General features: G+C 38.6%; 1 protein-coding gene across 6 annotated transcripts in view; it reads right to left on the reverse strand.

The window, feature by feature from the left end:
* Nucleotides 1-12,351, reverse strand: part of akap9 (A kinase (PRKA) anchor protein 9) — a 65,981-nt gene extending 53,630 nt beyond the window's left edge. For 4 of the 6 annotated variants that reach the window (XM_026157290.1, XM_026157288.1, XM_026157291.1 and 1 more), the window contains exons 1-2: nt 2,854-2,909; nt 2,315-2,587 (exon numbers count right to left, since the gene is read on the reverse strand). In XM_026157290.1, the coding sequence (XP_026013075.1) occupies nt 2,315-2,587; nt 2,854-2,892 (312 nt within the window). In that variant the 5' untranslated portion in view covers nt 2,893-2,909. Of the gene's footprint in view, nt 1-2,314; nt 2,588-2,853; nt 2,910-12,096 lie in introns of those variants that run through there. The other 2 variants (XM_026157292.1, XM_026157289.1) reach the window with 1 other exon arrangement.
* Nucleotides 12,352-17,442: the final 5,091 nt, after the last annotated feature.

Consider the following 17,442-nt stretch of genomic DNA (forward strand, 5'->3'; position numbering starts at 1 on the left):
AAATGTGAGACAGAATTTAAAAAAAGAAAAAGAAAAAACAAACAACCAAACCATTTTACTTTAAGCGACTCAATAATTTATCATCAAAAATAAAAAATAAAAATCCCACAATCCCCTCAGTATCATTCAGTGTCTTAAAATTCATGTTTCATTTGTTGTTGATGTGTAGCAGCCCCCGTCCAGGCAGGAGTTAATTAGTTTATCTGGGTCTTTTGTAATGGAGACAGATATTTGTTGCTCCAAGGTAAAGAAATGTGGATGAAACACGGAGGCATTCAGCCAACCTTAAGGTCTGCTGAAAAGTGCTGCAAGGCCACAGGAACTGGTCGCACAGACCGTCACATCTCAATCTGTTTAAAAGGCAATTGTCTGTTTCCATGGCAACCCTGTATTTTGTGGGCATGTGCTGCATGAAATGTGCAGAGGGTTCAGGGAAAGAGTGGCTGTTAAAAGAAACTGAGAGGGCTCGAATGAAAAAGAAAAAAAAAAAACGTTTAAGAACCCTCAGGTCCACATATTTTAAAAAACTGCTTTAGATTGAGTTTCTACCGAACGGTGGATGAATATTTATTTTTCAGGAGTGTTGAGACTCGATTTTAATAAAATATAGGAATTCAGTGCAGAATGAAAGGTTATGTAAGCTTGTAAGGTTTACACCCAAAGAAAATCAGGCTTGGAAGTGTGCAAAAATATTTTATTTATTTGAATATGAAATTAACTATTTAGAAAGCATGGCATGCTTGATGAAATTATCTGTCAGTAACCTAAGTAACTACGATATCGTAAGAATGTCAGACACCGTCAAAAACAGCTTTAAAACAGCACTAACACTGAAGACGAACTGTAGTCATGCTCATACTGTGTATATTTCATTAAAAAATAAAATAATGGAAGCAATTTATCATCTACTTCCAGTTTTTAGTAAATATATTGATATTGACGTACACACGCAGTTAATCGCCAGAAAACTGATTTAAATGTGGCACAGTTGTTGGCGCCAGACAGGCTCGTCTGAGAATTTCAGAAAAACCACACTGGGCATCACTCCCATCAGCTGAGAACAGGAAACTGAGGCTAAAATTGCTGCGAAATTTAGATTGTAGGGTCAGAATTTCACGTAAACAACAAGAAAGCATGGATCCAGTTCAGGTGGTATAATGGTGTGAGGGATCTTATCTTGTATCTCAACACCAAATGACCATCATCAAATAATTTCCCCCAGGGATCAATAAAGTATTCTGATTCTGATTCTGATTCTGATCATCTACATGAGTATTCCTGCTGACTATGTCCATTCTTTTATGACTACAGTGTTCTTATATTAATTTAATATATGATTTTTAAAATGTTTAGAAATGTTTCAAATCCAAATCAGGTCAGAATATGTTACATATTAAGGACAATGCAAAGATTTTCAAGCTGGGCCTTTAGCTCTGAGTTGGAGTCACAACAGAGCTGTCAGCACAGCAAGCCAGTCAAATGGCTGGGGCTTCAAACAGCCAGGCAAACTGGTCGGACAAGAATAAAGTCAAAACTTGAAGCAGCTCAATATGAACTTTTGGGCAGATAGACCACCTAAGCATGGTGGATCCTTTAAGTTAGAGGTATATACTTGGTCATGGTCTTTGTTGAACGTCTCCATAATTAGATGCTTTGTAAGAACTAAAGAATCAGAATCAGTTCTGCCCAAAAAAATTTTTTTGTAACTGCATTTATTAACTTTTTTTTTTAATCCTGAAATTACGAAATCAGCGCCCTGTGCTCTGGTTGTCATGACAGCTAAGGAGGGCTCATTAGGCTCAAGGGAGCAACGACCATCTCCCCGCCCCCTCCCCACACAGAGCTTTCATCATTACACTGCCTTTTCTGTGAGCTCTTATAAGTGCTTGTTATGAATAAAAAATTAAAGCCATTAAATGGTCTTTAAAAATTTCAGGAGTGTCTGAGTGCAGGAGGCGCACAAGGAGTGTGCTTTCTGAGGAATAATAACGTGTTAAAAAAGAAAAAAAGACTATAGACGAACCGCTAATAGATTGTGCCAAAAAAATTGAATATTCCCCTGAAAGGCTTAATTTAGAGACTGTTTAGAAACTCTGATTATAAGTGTTGCTGGAGACACAGTTCAGGGCAACATTATCTATTCATTCCACTAAATCAGAGCTAAATCACAAGTTTGATATCTGAAAGGAAATTAATAGGTAACATTAGAATTGTACTCAGGATGTGGCAACTTAAAAATAATCAGAGTCCTCACTGAGATCTTATGAGCATATTTGCGTGACAGTTGAGAAATGGCAATAAAACTAGTATCTACCTCTATGTTGTACGTCTGGTCATGCCTGACAGTCTCTCCACTCCTGAGCGTCTTGGTGAAGGTAAACTCCGTGGTGTGTGGGTCTCTGTTTCTTTCTTGTGATCCATCTTGTCCTCCACCTGTGACCTCCTCTCCTCCCACAGACTGATTCAGTTCAACCTCCACCCTTCCCTGTGAATGCCCCTCCGAATCCTCGCCTGGCTTCTTTTTCTTCTTCTTTTTCTGTTTCTTCTGGGAGTCGGCGTGAGCTTTTCTCTGGCGGTACTCAGCCAACTGGGGGCATAGAAAAAGGAAAACGTTTAGTGTTAAACATAAAAACTTCTGCTTCAAGCTGGTCCTTGAAAATGAAAAAGAATTATCAAACAAAACAGCTATTTAAGTGTTGGTGTAATTCAGGTTTAAAAGTTGTAGCTTCCAGTCAGATCTTTGTTTATCTGACCCACATGTTCAAACATTACATCGTAAACCACCTGCCTCACCGTAGCTATTAGCACCTCTAACTCAATGCTTCTGAAAATTTAAATGATGTATGAACCTACTCTGAGCCGACACAGTTTAGTGAAACTCAAGCGAAACATTTGTTTGCCCCAAACGCGCGATCTTGTTTCTCTGAGTGAATCCTCCCTCCCCGTCTCCATATGACTCGGCACATGCCTCTTGCTGTGCCAGGTGCTAATCCCGACTGAAGGGATTTTTAAACTATGTCAATGATCACTGTGAACAACCAGCAACATGTTACGCTGTCTTCACAACTATTTCCATTTATTTATCTGAAACAAACTCACGGCCTCTGGGTTCCTGAAAAGTGACTTTAAATCCATTTCTAAATCAATATGAGTGCAAACGCCTATCGCCACATTGATCTGTTTAATAAGATGAAACATGTGTGCTAAATGTTCCTATCCTCTAATCTTTCTAAGCATCGTGCTGATCGGCCTCTCCTGGTCACTATCCTATCACTCCACAGAGAAACAAGAGCCATAAACTACAAACTTCTTTAATGTGTCTTATTTAAACAAAACATTTTGTAATGACTTAAAAAAATGTCAATAAAATACATAAATCAATTAATTCCCACATTTCAGAATCACATCTGCTATGAAATTTTTTAAACTGTAAAATACTTTGTGAACAATTTCTGTAACAAACCTACTAATTAAATAATCCAAGCAGATATTTTTGGGACAACAAAAAACAAAACAAAAACATGCTTGCACTACAACAACACTTAATGTTCGTACACAATCTTTATTTCTCACTTACAAATAAAAATATATTCTGCTTGATCATGTAAATATGATCCTAATTAAACAGCCTGAACAGTTGATACTGCTGAAATTTATTATGCAGGTGACGGCAAAAAAGTTGCAGAGTGAGCAAAGCAGGGGGTACACCAGCAGCAGTACACCACTGCTGACGTACAGACAGCCTGCTCACCTGAGAAATGCCCCTGCACCTTACAACAGATGTCACAGCTGTGAGCAACGTGCTCTTCCAGATGGTCAAAGTGACTTGGATTAAAAAAAAAAAAAGAAAAAGAAAAAAGCAGGGCTTCACTTTGAGTAATCAACACATGTTGACAGGTTACAATGAAGAAAATAATGAAATGTTAAAAATGACCTAGATTCTACATCAGCCTTACAAAGCAGGGCTACTCTGTGACTTATGTAATTATTTTGGTCATTATTGAAATCATGAGAATTACTCATAGACTTTGGGAAAATAGTAGATGTTTAAAATATTTAGAGGGAAAAGAAACTTTGATATCTTTGAAGTTTTAGTGAGTAAAGGAAAGACAAAACAAGAGAATTTAAATAAAAATTCCGTTAGTTGCATTGAAATATCACAGGTCACGGGTGAGAGACAGTGATCAATATCATCAAAATGACACCTGCAGTCATGATATTTCTCGAATATTTCTCAAATTATGTTGGCATTTATTCTTTGGGGGTCTTTTGTTTTACTTTTAGGACTTTTAGGAGAGGGTCAGTTAGGTCAATATTTGCAAATGTGGATCACAAATCTAAATCCACATAAAGTGACACTAAGGACTATTTTTTTTGCCACAGATGCTGATTAAACAGATGCAGATCCTGACTACAAATCCGGTTGATGTTTGTACTTCATAGCAAAATTGCAACAACTGTTACATAGATTGTTATGAAAAGTTGATCTAAAAGCATTTTTCCATGCAAACATGGAGAGAACATGCAACTCCACACAGAAAGACTCTGGCCTGATGGTGGAATTGAACTCAAGACTTTCTTGCTGTGAGTGCTAACCACTGTGCCACCGTGCTGCTCCCACAGTTCAAAGGCATGCAGTTAGTGGGGTCTGGTGATTTCTAAATTGCCAATAGGTTTGAATGTGAGTAGAAATGGGTGCCTGTCTATCTGTGTTAGCCCTGCGACAGCTTGGCGACCTATCCAGGGTGTACCCCGCCTCTCGACCTATAGTAGGATAGTCTCCAGCTTCCCCACAACCCAGATAATGATAAGCAGAAGAGAACAGATGGATGGATGTATTAAAAAGTAGTAAAAAAGATGAAAGGTTAAACAGATAAATAGTAATAATTCTTATAAAAAGAAATGCTCCTTTCACAGAAGCCATGTGTGTAGATGTAGGATTAAAAGCAAACAAAGTTAATAACATAATATAACAAAGGGACATAAAATGTAAAATGTACTGAGGGTGTTCGTCCATTAGTCTTTCTGTAATCCTGCACGCAAGCGCATGTGCACGAATGGTGAAGCACACTTTAGAGTACAGTACAGTCGACCGCTCAGCCTTAGACCTGCATCAGCGGTTTTATGCACCCCACTCCTGTAGCAGCAGCTTAAAGTTGGCATGTAAGTGGGCACTTTGTGACTGCTCATTTGGTGATACTGCACAAAAGGTCAGAGGCTGACACAGAGCCGAGAGTGGGTGTTGTCTTCATGTTCCCCACCTACAATAAATAGCTTAAAAGCTCAAAGGGCTCATGATCTCTGCCTCTGCACCTCCACGCATGACCCACATCTTGTCCAAGCATACCCACAAGCTTTAAATACCAGAGGACACAGAATGAAATATGAATGAATGCCACTCATACAGTATGGAAGCTATCCTACTTCAGAGAAACAAGGTGATTTCTGCTGGCAGGTCTGCTGTACATGAGCACCATCACTCATGAGTCCAGGGAACCACCGGCCTTTCACTGAGCTCATAGCAAGCTGCCCTATTTGGCTGAGTAGAGCAGAGCAATGGCTGAGCATATGGAGTAGTGAAGCCTGCGTCGCTCTAATACCATCTGGGAAAGCAGAAATTACGTAGGTGTATCACCATCTGCTGTCAGAAAACATTTACACAGGCACGTTTGTTTTAATATATATCTGATAGTAAATAGTGGATAATGTCAGGTTCAGTTTTTTGTTTTCAAGGCGGCATTTTTAAAGCTATTCTTTGTTCTTGGACTACTTTAGTAAAGTAGCTTTGTATGATTTATCAATGATAAACACAGCATAATAAAGCTTAATTACCACCTTTTTGACAACTTCCACCAAAAGTGAAAAAGTCAAAGTTGGTTTAAAGTCCTGGATTGGGTCCGCTTTTACCTTCGGAACTGCTTTAACTCTTTACACACAGATTAAACAAGGTGTTCGAAACTTTTCTCAGAGATTTTAGTCCACATTGACATAATTTCATCACACCGTTTTTGCAGAATTTCAAACATTCAAAAGGTGCTTGAACAGATTCATATCTAGTGACTGTTGATACCAATTGAGTACAGTAAGGATTTGAGATTTGTGACATGGAAGATTCACTTTGACCATAAAGAGATGGACATGGTGACCAACAATACTCAGGAAGGCTGCCACATTTAAACATTGCTCAGTTGGTATTAAGAGGAGCAAACTGTGCCAAGGAAATATCCCCCACACTATTACAGCAACACCACCACACCAAGCAGCATGGATCCATGCTTTCATGTTGTTTATGCCAAATTCTGGTCCTGGCACATCACAGCAGAAACTGATACTAATAAAGTGGCTGCAGAGTGTATTTCTCAGGGATGCCTAGTAAAGTGGTACATCAGTATATAACTGAACAGCCTTGCAAAGTTCACAGCTGACAAATCCTAGTAACTGTTTAGCTTCTCTTAACTGACGCTGTATAAAAGTCATTGGTTTCTCAGACACTGAAAGCTCCAGCTCTATAATGACTGCACACAAATGTTTGACTTATTGTCACCAAGTGAAAAATTAGCTTAGTTAATGTGATGCTTACGTATGACTAATACAATAACAGTGTGTCAGACTTAAATACCTAAATGGATTTCTATGGTTTCAGGTCAGTCAGACACACAGCTAAAAGAATTCACAACATCCCTAAAAAAAAAACATCACTCCACTGTACCCCAGAGAGGAAGCTCACAGCTCCTCATGTCATGTGCCAATGAGAGAGCCAGCAGCACAGTGTGAGTCAACACTGTGCTACTTCAGGGTGTAAATCCTCTGCACACATTCGTAGCTACTGCTAAGCTGAATGCACACATTTGACTTCAGGTTGAAATAAAACCTAACAGTAACTGAACCACCTCTGCGTCACCTGGTTTATCACCCCTTATCCAGCTGGTGCTACATCTGTGAAACGTTAAAGGGGTTTTAAACACGGCAGTGCAATGGCCACAACACATGTAACACACAGGACATGACACAGGTTGAAAACTGTACTCCGGTCTCTTCCAGGACTGCTTTAAGCAATGTCCTTTCAGTGGTTTATCCTGTGACAACACGTGTACCTACTGTATTGTCAGTGAACAGTTTGCTAACCATGGTAACAAGAGCGAATCAAAGGCACAGTATGAGGCAATTCAATGCCAGCGGCCACATACACGCCTCCTCCTGCTCACTTTCAAAGGACTTAGCTTTTTTTCCCCTTTTGAAACACTGTTGGTCCAGAAATACAACAGAAAATAAAAAATGTGACAGTCTGTCAATTTAATTTGCAGGTATTATTTATCAGCTATGCATTATTTTAATAGCTCTACATGTCTTTACCTTTTAAAAACAAGAGTTAGGCCAGAAGGACTGAGGTATCCTTCAGCTCTTCTAACAAACACCCCAGAAACAGCTCAGTGCAGAAAGCAACACAGAAATGCTATAAGCAAACACCAAAACTCAAACAAGATAAATCAGAGACCAGTGGAGTGCACACGATTATTTTACCAGAAAAGCTGAAAAATAATAATCAAATCTTTCCACCCTGAACTGGTGCTTCTTCACTCTTTAAAAAAATACAAATAAATAAATAAATAAATAAATAAATAAATAAAAGCATGGTATCAACCATTTTTCTACAATTATCAAATCTCAAGCTCAGCAGCTCAAAGTATATGCTGGATCAGCTGGAATGTATGATGGCATTCAGGATAATATCCTGAAGCATTATTGCATGTCATGTCTTTACCCTCACTAAATCTCAAATTCACTATACCGCATGTTCTCAAGTGTCATTTATAAATGTGTTTTTTTCTGCAGTTTTAATAATTTGTAGTAGAATTTTTATACATAAAATATTTTTTCTTCATCAAATTGCTTTTATTGTCATTCTGCAAATACAATTAGAGAGGGACACATGAGACACTGACAGGAAAACACAAACTTGACACTTTTGGCATGTTGTTTGACCCTGTGAATCCAGTCTGGCGCCTTTCTGTGTGGAGTTTATATGTTCTCCCTTTGCTTGTGCGGGCTCTATCAGGCTTCCTACTAGAGTTCAAAGTCATGCATGGGGTTAGGTTAACTGGCCAAAGGTGTGAATGTGAGAGTGAATGGTTTCCTGTCTCTGTGTTAGCCCAACAACAGGCTGGCAACCTATCCAGTGTGTACCCTTCCCATCCCCCAACAGCAGCTGAGATGAGCCCCAGTGGCCCCCTATGACCCTGAAATGGATAAGTGTAAGAAAACAGATAAATGAATGAATGAGTGGATGTGCAACCAACAATCTGAAGCAACTGTGTGATGCTATCATATTAATATGTAATATAATCTCTCTGCCATCAAAAATTAAGACAATAAATACATTAGTTATTCATTGTTGTGCCAAAAACAGCCCACTTTAATCTTACGTGTAAGTACCATTGAAACTCCCCATTTTTATACATTTAATCAATAACATATCTTAATATAAGAAAAAGAACTGACATTTTAATAGCACCTCTAGGTTTTTATATATAAATGCAATCCATTATTATACATCATAAAGAAACACCTCTGTAGTAAATGAAAGAAATCTGTCAGCATGAGTCTTTGGGCTTAACTTGTAAGAAGTAAAATGTGTAAAATACAGAAATCTATAATTTAATTAACTTGGTGTAATATAAATGTCCACGGGGGAGGTCTTTATCAGTAGGAAAAGCTGTAAAACTTGTGAAAACAGAGTTAAAAGTCCAAAATGCATTTCTATTTTTGAAAGCTGTCCAATGGGCCAGAATGTAGTCTACTTCTGGCCAATTCTGGCCCCCGAGCCGTATGTTTGGCACACCTGTTATAGTGTTTTTATAGAAGATGCTCATTGCATCAAGCAAGATGAAATCCCCTCAGAAAGTGTCTAAAAGCCACAATGAAAATTAAAATTAGTCATCATCCAGGCTGTTGCCAATTTAACCTGTGCAGCTGCTACACCATCATCTTCAATTAATCACCTGACAATCCCTTCTGAAGCAGTGCAGCCTGACATAATACAAGTTTTCAAAGCATTTAGTACTTTGTCAAGCATTAGAAACACTAAATACTGCACCCTAAAAATCAAACTTTCCAGTACAAGTTTAGGAAAATAATAAGATCAAGTAAAGGTGATTATACTCCATTCATAACACAGGGCAATGCAGGGCATCCCTGTGATTAGTCGCCTGAAGGATTAACTATTCAAGCCTCAGTTAAGTAGCTCAACTTGTATCTTTGCTGTCGTCAAAACCTGCAACACTGCCTGGCATGGATGGTGGTGACACTGAGCTTTAAGGCTATTTGAATGCTGAGAAATTAAAATGATCCTTTACACGTAGTTCAGCATGTTGTCTCTCCAGGGCTGAAAAAACACATTCTATAAATCTTCTAAAAGATATCTGATGCATAAAATGTTTTAAGATAGTAGTATTGCTTTTTTATTTGTGGATAATCATCAGTATTCATCTGTCAAAAGTACAAACGCATATCAGTGATTCTTCATTCTGCAGAAAGAGCCTGAGGTTGCATAGCTGCATATCGGAGAAGCAGACAAACAAATACACATAGAATCCTTTATGAATTATGAGCATCCCCTGAGCCAAATTATTCCCTGATGTTTCATTAAAAATCAGCTCTGTTCAACGTACTACTGATCCCAAAGACCAGGGTGACAAACAACACGAAGAAGGTACTTTCATTCAGTGGAAACGCACACCTCTGTAAGCATAAAAAAGGAGATATAATAAGCGTCAATCTTAATTGGAGGGAAACAAACAAAGAAACTCTTCATCTGACAGATATATCTACAGACAGATAATTTACCCACAACTACAAAGTGACATGAGAGGTGACGTTTGGATTTGAAAATTGGGAGGGATTTACAGAAAGTAAGTGTAGGAACAGGTGCCATATCTGAGTTCATGGGTTTCTATAACCCAACAGAAAATCTTACACCACCCTGAGTACATTAGTGCAGTCAGCGCAGTGTTTTTCATACAGGGAGCCTAAGAAGATGCTACTCATGTAACTGAAGAACTCAGTGAAAGTCTTGAATGAATAAAACCAGAATGCCAGTAACACGCTTGTCAGTGTGCTCCATTTTGTAGCAAAACATGAACAAAGCATCTGCGCACAACAGCCTGAAACAAAAGCCTGGCAACACCGGCCCACAATATTCACTTTGCTTATTGTCTGGTATGACTCAGTAGGCACTCGCCTGCTACGAGCTACACAATAGATGACAGACAGTTTACCTTTCACTCAGATATCAACATCAACTTTTCCTTCACCTGATTTCAGAAATGCACCATCTTTTTCAGGCAGGCAGGAAATACATGAAAAAAATAATGTTTTTTCATAAATTGAGGAAGCCAGAAGACAATGTAAACACTCCCCACATCTTATAGACTGACTCAGCTCTGGAAGTCCCTGTTAAACATTATGTCATGGAGGTTTCTTCACTGCATGAGGACATTGTGATTTGGCATTGTGTGAAAAAAAACAGCCTGCACCACAGAGGGGCCTTTTTATAAACCAAAATACCAAAGTCATAACCCGGGAGACGGTCTCCCCTGCGGTGCAAAAACCAGAGAGCTTAAGCAATTTAAAAACCAGCATGCTGAATGTTTCTCTGCAGCATCTGGATGGAAAGAGGCTGGATTTCCCTTTAAGAGACTGCCTGATTTAAGCAGTTTTGACACTTTCTGACTCGACAATTTAGTTCGTAGAGACTCATTCTCATTAGGGCCCTCCTGGAGTAAAAGAGAAGACGTAATCAAACCTAAGGATCCTATTTCCCACACTAGAAGGAAAATACAAAAATAAATAAGATATATAAACACATGACCTATGTACAAAGATTGCAGATACAATCTCTTTACAAGATTTTACAAGTTTGTGCTGCACGGTAATATTTTTAGAAATACACAAGTGCTTTATAAACATTTGGTCTCAATCTAATGGCTCAGGCTGATGTTCCAGTCTTAAAATTTGCAACTTAAAATAACTACAGTCAAATAAGTAACGACATTCATCCCAAAGCTTTCCCCAGCTTCAACGTCCATAACAACTGGCATACACCATGAAATCTAACACTGGACCCACATCTGAACCTTTAGAGTAGGATCGTGAAAACTAGACAGGTAACATTCCAAATAAGATTTTCCTTAAATATTATTAAGATTGTTAAGAAGCCTCTGCATCAACTTATTTGTATATATGCTTTTGCATCCAGACAGCTGAGGAAAGAATGTATAAAAATGCAACATTCAGGGCTACAGTGCAACACTCAACTGTACATACGCTTTATCTAATTGTCCACATGCTTGCAGCATGACACTGGTGTATTCATGATATGAAAGAAGATGCTCACCACAGGCTGGTCTGGCCAGCTTGTAATTATGTTGCTAAGATCTCTTTGAAAACATCTTTTTTGATAAAACACATCCCCCGCAAGATGTTTGGGTTATACAGACTATAAAAACAGATAACAGAGCTCCTGCAAGGTCATCCACAAGCACCACGAGCCAAAACTGAAAGAGCAGTGCGTACCGTGTCACTGTCGATTAATATAAACGTTGATCCAGTTTGTGGATGCTATCGTTTCTAGAAGACAGCTAATAAAGCACAAGTTTGGCGTGTGAGGCAATGCTGGTTCTAGCCAGTGGGGTTATGTCCTGTAAATCCTGTTACACCAGCCTGTCAGTCAGTGTCACTTCAGGTGGCGTTTATAAATCCCGGGTAGCAATGTGGCCTGCGCACACCTGCACGTCGGTTTCGGGAAAGTAAAAGGAAACACTTTAGTAAGTGCAGACATGCAGCATGACAAAGGAGACTAGCAGCGGCTATGCTAACCACCCCAACCCCACCCGCCCCATGCCCGGCTGTCAGTGCGAAGCAGGGCGCATGTTTGCGGAGTCCGACAGCTGATAGCGTAAAATGAAAGGAAGGGGGGGCAAAAGCGCCTGACAGACCCCGGCCGCGACAAAACAAGTTGTCGACAGCATTAAGTCGCTACTTCAGAGTAATGAGAGCAGTGTCAGTGAGTTGTGCTAGCACCAAAACTGAGAATCATACCTTTGCTTTGCCGGCCTCCAGCTTCTTTTGCCTCTCCTCGTCTTCCATCCCCGCAGTCCCTGTAGCTAAACAAACAGAGAAACTGCCTCATGCGAAGTATCCGCGAGAGAAATTTAAAAGCTAACCGCTAAATGTCCCTCTCTCTATATGACTCGTGGCTCGCTCCCAGAGACTTCCACTGGCATTAACTAGCTGTCTCCTTGTTGGTAGTCCGCCGCCATGTTTTCCACGTAAACATGAGACCCAGTAATGATGACGTAGTGTAGGTGCCTTCACAGTCACGCCCACTGGCAGCCAAACGGTGGTGCGTTCACGCTCAGTCAGAAATACCGTCCAAAACAAGATCGTCTTTTTTTACCACTTCAAATTTCTATATAGAACTATTATGTTATGTTGTTACTGTTTCTGCTGTCCTCTTAGCCATATCTCTCTTTAAAAAGACATGTTTATTGTTAGCGGGACTTTTACTCCTGGATAAGTAAAAGATATATAAAAGTAACATTGTGGAAAAGTGACCACAACTCCCAAATAGTGTCAGGAATGTTTGACAGATTATAGCCCATCAAGTCACTAACAGCAGGCAAATACAGGAAATCATATTTTGGCAGGTGATCACTTTTTGGTATGACCACACAATACTAGAAAAAGTTTTTTAAATACTTTAATTCATTTATAAAAAATCAAAGTTAAAAATTACATTTTGATATATGTGTATATATATTGTCATTAAAAAGTCTGTTGGCTGATGACCAGAATCTGTTATTTATTGCAAACCTCCACCTACTGAAAAATGAAAGTGTTTTCTTACACAAGTTCTCGCATGGTTGCTGAATTTTCTCACAGAAACTTGTTTTCAGGTGAGGTGGGAATACCAAATTCAACTTCCAGCTAATTAATTTGAAAAAATTATGTCACTGTCAAGCTCTGATTCTGACTTTGAGTAAAAGAAGGAGTGACATGACAATTTATTCAACACAGTTTTAGTATATATCTAAACAACAAAAACAAAATAATATTTAAAGTAAAAGTATAACCCTGTATCCAAAAACAGTGGATAGATTTACTCTAACTAATTTTAACCACTGTGTATCCTGTTCTTGGGCATGCCCCGCTAATGCCTTTGGACCAGAGTACTGTAAAGCTTAATGATGCCCAGTGGATGAGAGCATATTAAGTATTTCTATGTACAGCTACATTCTGCTTCTACTTTACCATATTTTCTTTGCAACTACTGTACTTTGCACTCATAAAGTGATATACAAATCAGTGAATCAGAAATTATGATCCAATATATACATGATTCTGAAAAGTGATATTCTATATAATAAGTACATTTACTTTAGACACTAAGTATATTATGATTTAATAACTTGTTCACCATGAAACCACATAAGCCTTTAATATAAATGTTACTTTTTTGTCCATTTTTTTTCACTTTGTGAAACAATTATCCAGCATATTCAAACCAGTTTCACTCCCTGCCACTTGAATGCCCCTGATCCTATTGGGTAGCTTTGAATCTGTCTTCTATATATCTTGACTGATAAAATAACGGAGGCAAAGGCCAGATGCTATCAAAATAAAATACACGTCTCTCCATTTGTACCCACATAAGAATCTCATAAAAATGCATTTAGTTGGCGTCTACCGTTGAGGGTGGTGATGAAACACTTCCTGACTGCTTTAAATCCAAACAAACCACTTTTCTCCATAATTTATGATTCTCTTTTTTTCTCTCTCTTTGTGGTTTGAAAGAAATTTGTGAATTTGTACAGCCATTACAGAAAAGTGTGCTGAATTTCTCACGATGTAAAAGATTATTTAATGCAAAAATAATACATTTAGTGCTAATTATTAATAAGCCAGTCACTATATTTGACTACAATCCCATAAATTTCCCTTCATTCTCTGCAGTCTGAAGTCTGCTTGTAAAGTCTGCTCAGTTTCTATGGTAACAGGCGAGGAGGAGAGGTTGCCAGAGCTGTCCCAGTTGAGAGTTTTCTTTTTTAAACACAGAATATTTTCATATCAAAGATGTTTGCTGCTAATAAAGGATCCAGCTGTCACCTCGCATTCTCCAGCATGGCGTTTGAATGGGCTGCATCACCAAGAGTGCTGCCATATGTTAAAGAGGAAGCACGTGAGCTGTCTCAGCTGAATGGTGCTGCAGGTAATATGAGAGACTGGCATCGGTTTCTAGGACAGATGGGGATGATTAAAATAAATGGACAGGCAATATTTTACTCACAGCCTCCATGTGGGATTGATCTTCAGTCTTAAAATAGTTTATATTTAATTAAAGTAGCGTATTCCTGGCAAACTAAAGGCCTTTTATCTTTCCTGTCATTTTCCCCCAAATAAGTCAGTCATAAACTTTGTAGCTTGATCATTAGATGAACTAATCTTCTTTCTTTAAAGTTTTTATTTGATCACCAGTGAGCTAATAGGAGATGTGGGTAGTAATTCATAGGGGTCTTTGCTGGGATTTTAGAAATCTAGAGATTATTTCTTACATGTTTGCTTAAACTCCATATTTCCTCAGGGCATGCCTCAAACTGCACATGTAAGACTAACAAATTTTAGCCAGTTTTATTATTTCATACTCTTTGATTATTTCATTACACCGTTACATTTTATTTCAATTTCCCTGAGATTAAAGTCCAGGTGGACCAACATTTATTCCCTTTTTATTTGCAGGCCAGTCCAGTCTTAAACAAATATCCTACCTAAGCGTTTTGCCTCAGTTTCATTCGAAGATTTCTTGTTCTAACATCCAGGCTAAAATATTCCTGTAGAATTATAAAATATTAAACTTTCCCTTATACTTCCAGAAACATACCAGTAGTAGCAGTAGCAGCAGCAGCAGCGGGAGAAGATGCTCTGTGTCTTCGGCTGACGGGGGCTGAACAGCTTATTGTCTGGCAGATTTTGAATTCCACCCATCTTCTTTTGGACATTCTCACCAGCCTGATCTCACCTGTGAAAGCTTGCTGTTTGAGCACCAGTGTCTGCAGGAACTTTTGAAAGTTTCGTCAGCCTCTGAATTATTGATTCACTCAGGGAGTATACAGAGTCTACAATTACCCAAGTGACTTTACCAAGACAAGCTCAACAAATGAACAGCATGCATGCTATATTTATAAGTCAGAGGGTGGTGAACAAAGGCTGTTAGAATTAAAATGATAGAAACATCTAGATACTGAAAAGTAAAATGAAACCACTCTAAACCATTTTTCTTATAACACTTTAAATACATATGGTGGAAAAAAGATGAAAAGGAGCCTTAACTAATCTAGATTATCATCACATCCAGTGCTACAGCTTTTTTTTTTTTTTTAATTAAAGTGTATTTATAGCCCAGAAGTGTAATATACGGTAGTTTCACCTTCTGAGATCCTCATATGATTACATTTTTTTTAAAGGCTTTTCTTCATCCTTATACTTCATTCTGCTCAAAGTATTCTAAATTTTATTACACAAAGGAGACTTTGTGTTATACTTCATAAACCCAACATGTAAATATGAGGACATGGCTGCAAAAACAAGCCAAATCATGGCCTATCCACCACCGTGCTTGACAGTAGGTGGTGTGCTGACATGCTGTACTTGGCTTTCACCAAACATGGTGTTGTGCATTATAGCCATAGATCTCCACTTTGGACTTTTTAGAGAGAAGAGGTTTTCTTCTGACAGTCCATCCAAACAAGCCATACTTGTTAGAGATTAGCAGCACTTGGCTGCCACTTGCCCACTTAATTCCTATGGAAACAGTAAGGGTATACTACCTCTTCAGTGTTGTAAGCGACTGATAAAGTCCTGTGAAAACTTCACGTGACTTTGTATTACTAAAACATGTATGATCCATTTCTATGTTTAAGAAATCTTGGCATCTTGTAATCTCTTATGAGGCCAAATAACTTTTATGGGGGGCTAAAAAAAATATATTTCACACTCCAGTAGGGTTAGTTAAGTGCAACAAGAAAGCTGGAAGCTCAGCAACACGTGGGAATGTCTCTGTTTCAAATACAATAGCAGCGTAGATCAGATTGAACCACTCTTACCATTTATGGTGTCTTATAACCTCTCTTTATTGTCTGTCATAGAGTATAAGTAATTAAAAGACAGACACAAAGACCATAAGGGTCCCTAAAATACTTTGGATAGGTTTAAGAAAAATGCAGGTGTGCAAATGCAAATGTAACTGTGACCTGTGGATGTGTGAGACGAATTTGAATCGAGACTCCAGTTGCCCAGCTGTTGCGATGGAGCTCACTTCAGTCTTAGAGCAGCAGAGCAATGTGTATTTGCATAATGACAATATCAGTGTCATGCATTAAAATATGCATAAGTGGGGGGACTCATCAGTAAAGAGACGCACTGGGTCAGTACGTTTATCAGTGGTAGGCTGTGAATCATAACACATGGTAAGTGTCCTCTTGTAGCTTGTACGAGAGCATCTGCTAGCTGAGACAGAATTAACTATTGATGCCTGTAACAACAGTCCAGTCCTCTATAATGCTGTGTTTTTATTATGTAATTGAAGCTTCCCAGGTTACTGAAAAATGTCATTGCTCTCCGAGAGCTTCACTAGTGACTGAGCACACTGTAATTTAGAATGTACAGTATGTGCAAAGCAGAAAAGCACTTATTCAGGGGTCATCTCCATGGAGATGTCCCTCAAATTGTTTGTGAAAAATTCAGGTTTTTATCAAACTAAGAAAGGAAAAATTCTCGATGCACACAGACCATACATTTTTGAAGGTTAATTTTAATTAAACCATGTCTTTAAATTTGACTAATGGTAAGGAAATACATTCATTTACACATCACTTACGCAGGATGTAGTGAATTAAAAAGAATAAAAAAAATCAATATAATGTTTGAAAATTGATATTGAACAATATTAATAGAAATTAGGGGAAACTGGGCAAATGGCCTAAGTTTTTCTAAAATCCCGCTTACCGTCCTTACACCAACCATTCACAACATCTGTGTAATATTGTGTGGATCGTCCTAAAAGCTCTGATGTTTTGGAGAATTAACATCGAACTACTGGGTATCCTGTGCTTTCTGGTCCTGTGGACTGTGAGGTGGGACACCTGTGGATCAGGTTCAGGTGGGAATGTGTGTCATTTGGAGGTCTGATTAAATCCTTAGACACCTAAGTTTATCAAATTATGCACAGTTTCTGAGGTGAGCCATGCTGGCGGAATCTGCTGCCAGTGAAAGGCTCTGTTGTCATTTGAGTGTGCTTGTTCTGCAACAGTAAGCAGATGTTTGGTACATGTCAATGTAAGATCCACACCAATGCCAAGATTTCCTAGTAGAATATGGCACTGTAACGTT

This window comes from Astatotilapia calliptera, chromosome 22, assembly GCF_900246225.1.
Source record: "Astatotilapia calliptera chromosome 22, fAstCal1.2, whole genome shotgun sequence".
In the NCBI taxonomy this organism is placed as follows: Eukaryota; Metazoa; Chordata; class Actinopteri; order Cichliformes; family Cichlidae; genus Astatotilapia; species Astatotilapia calliptera.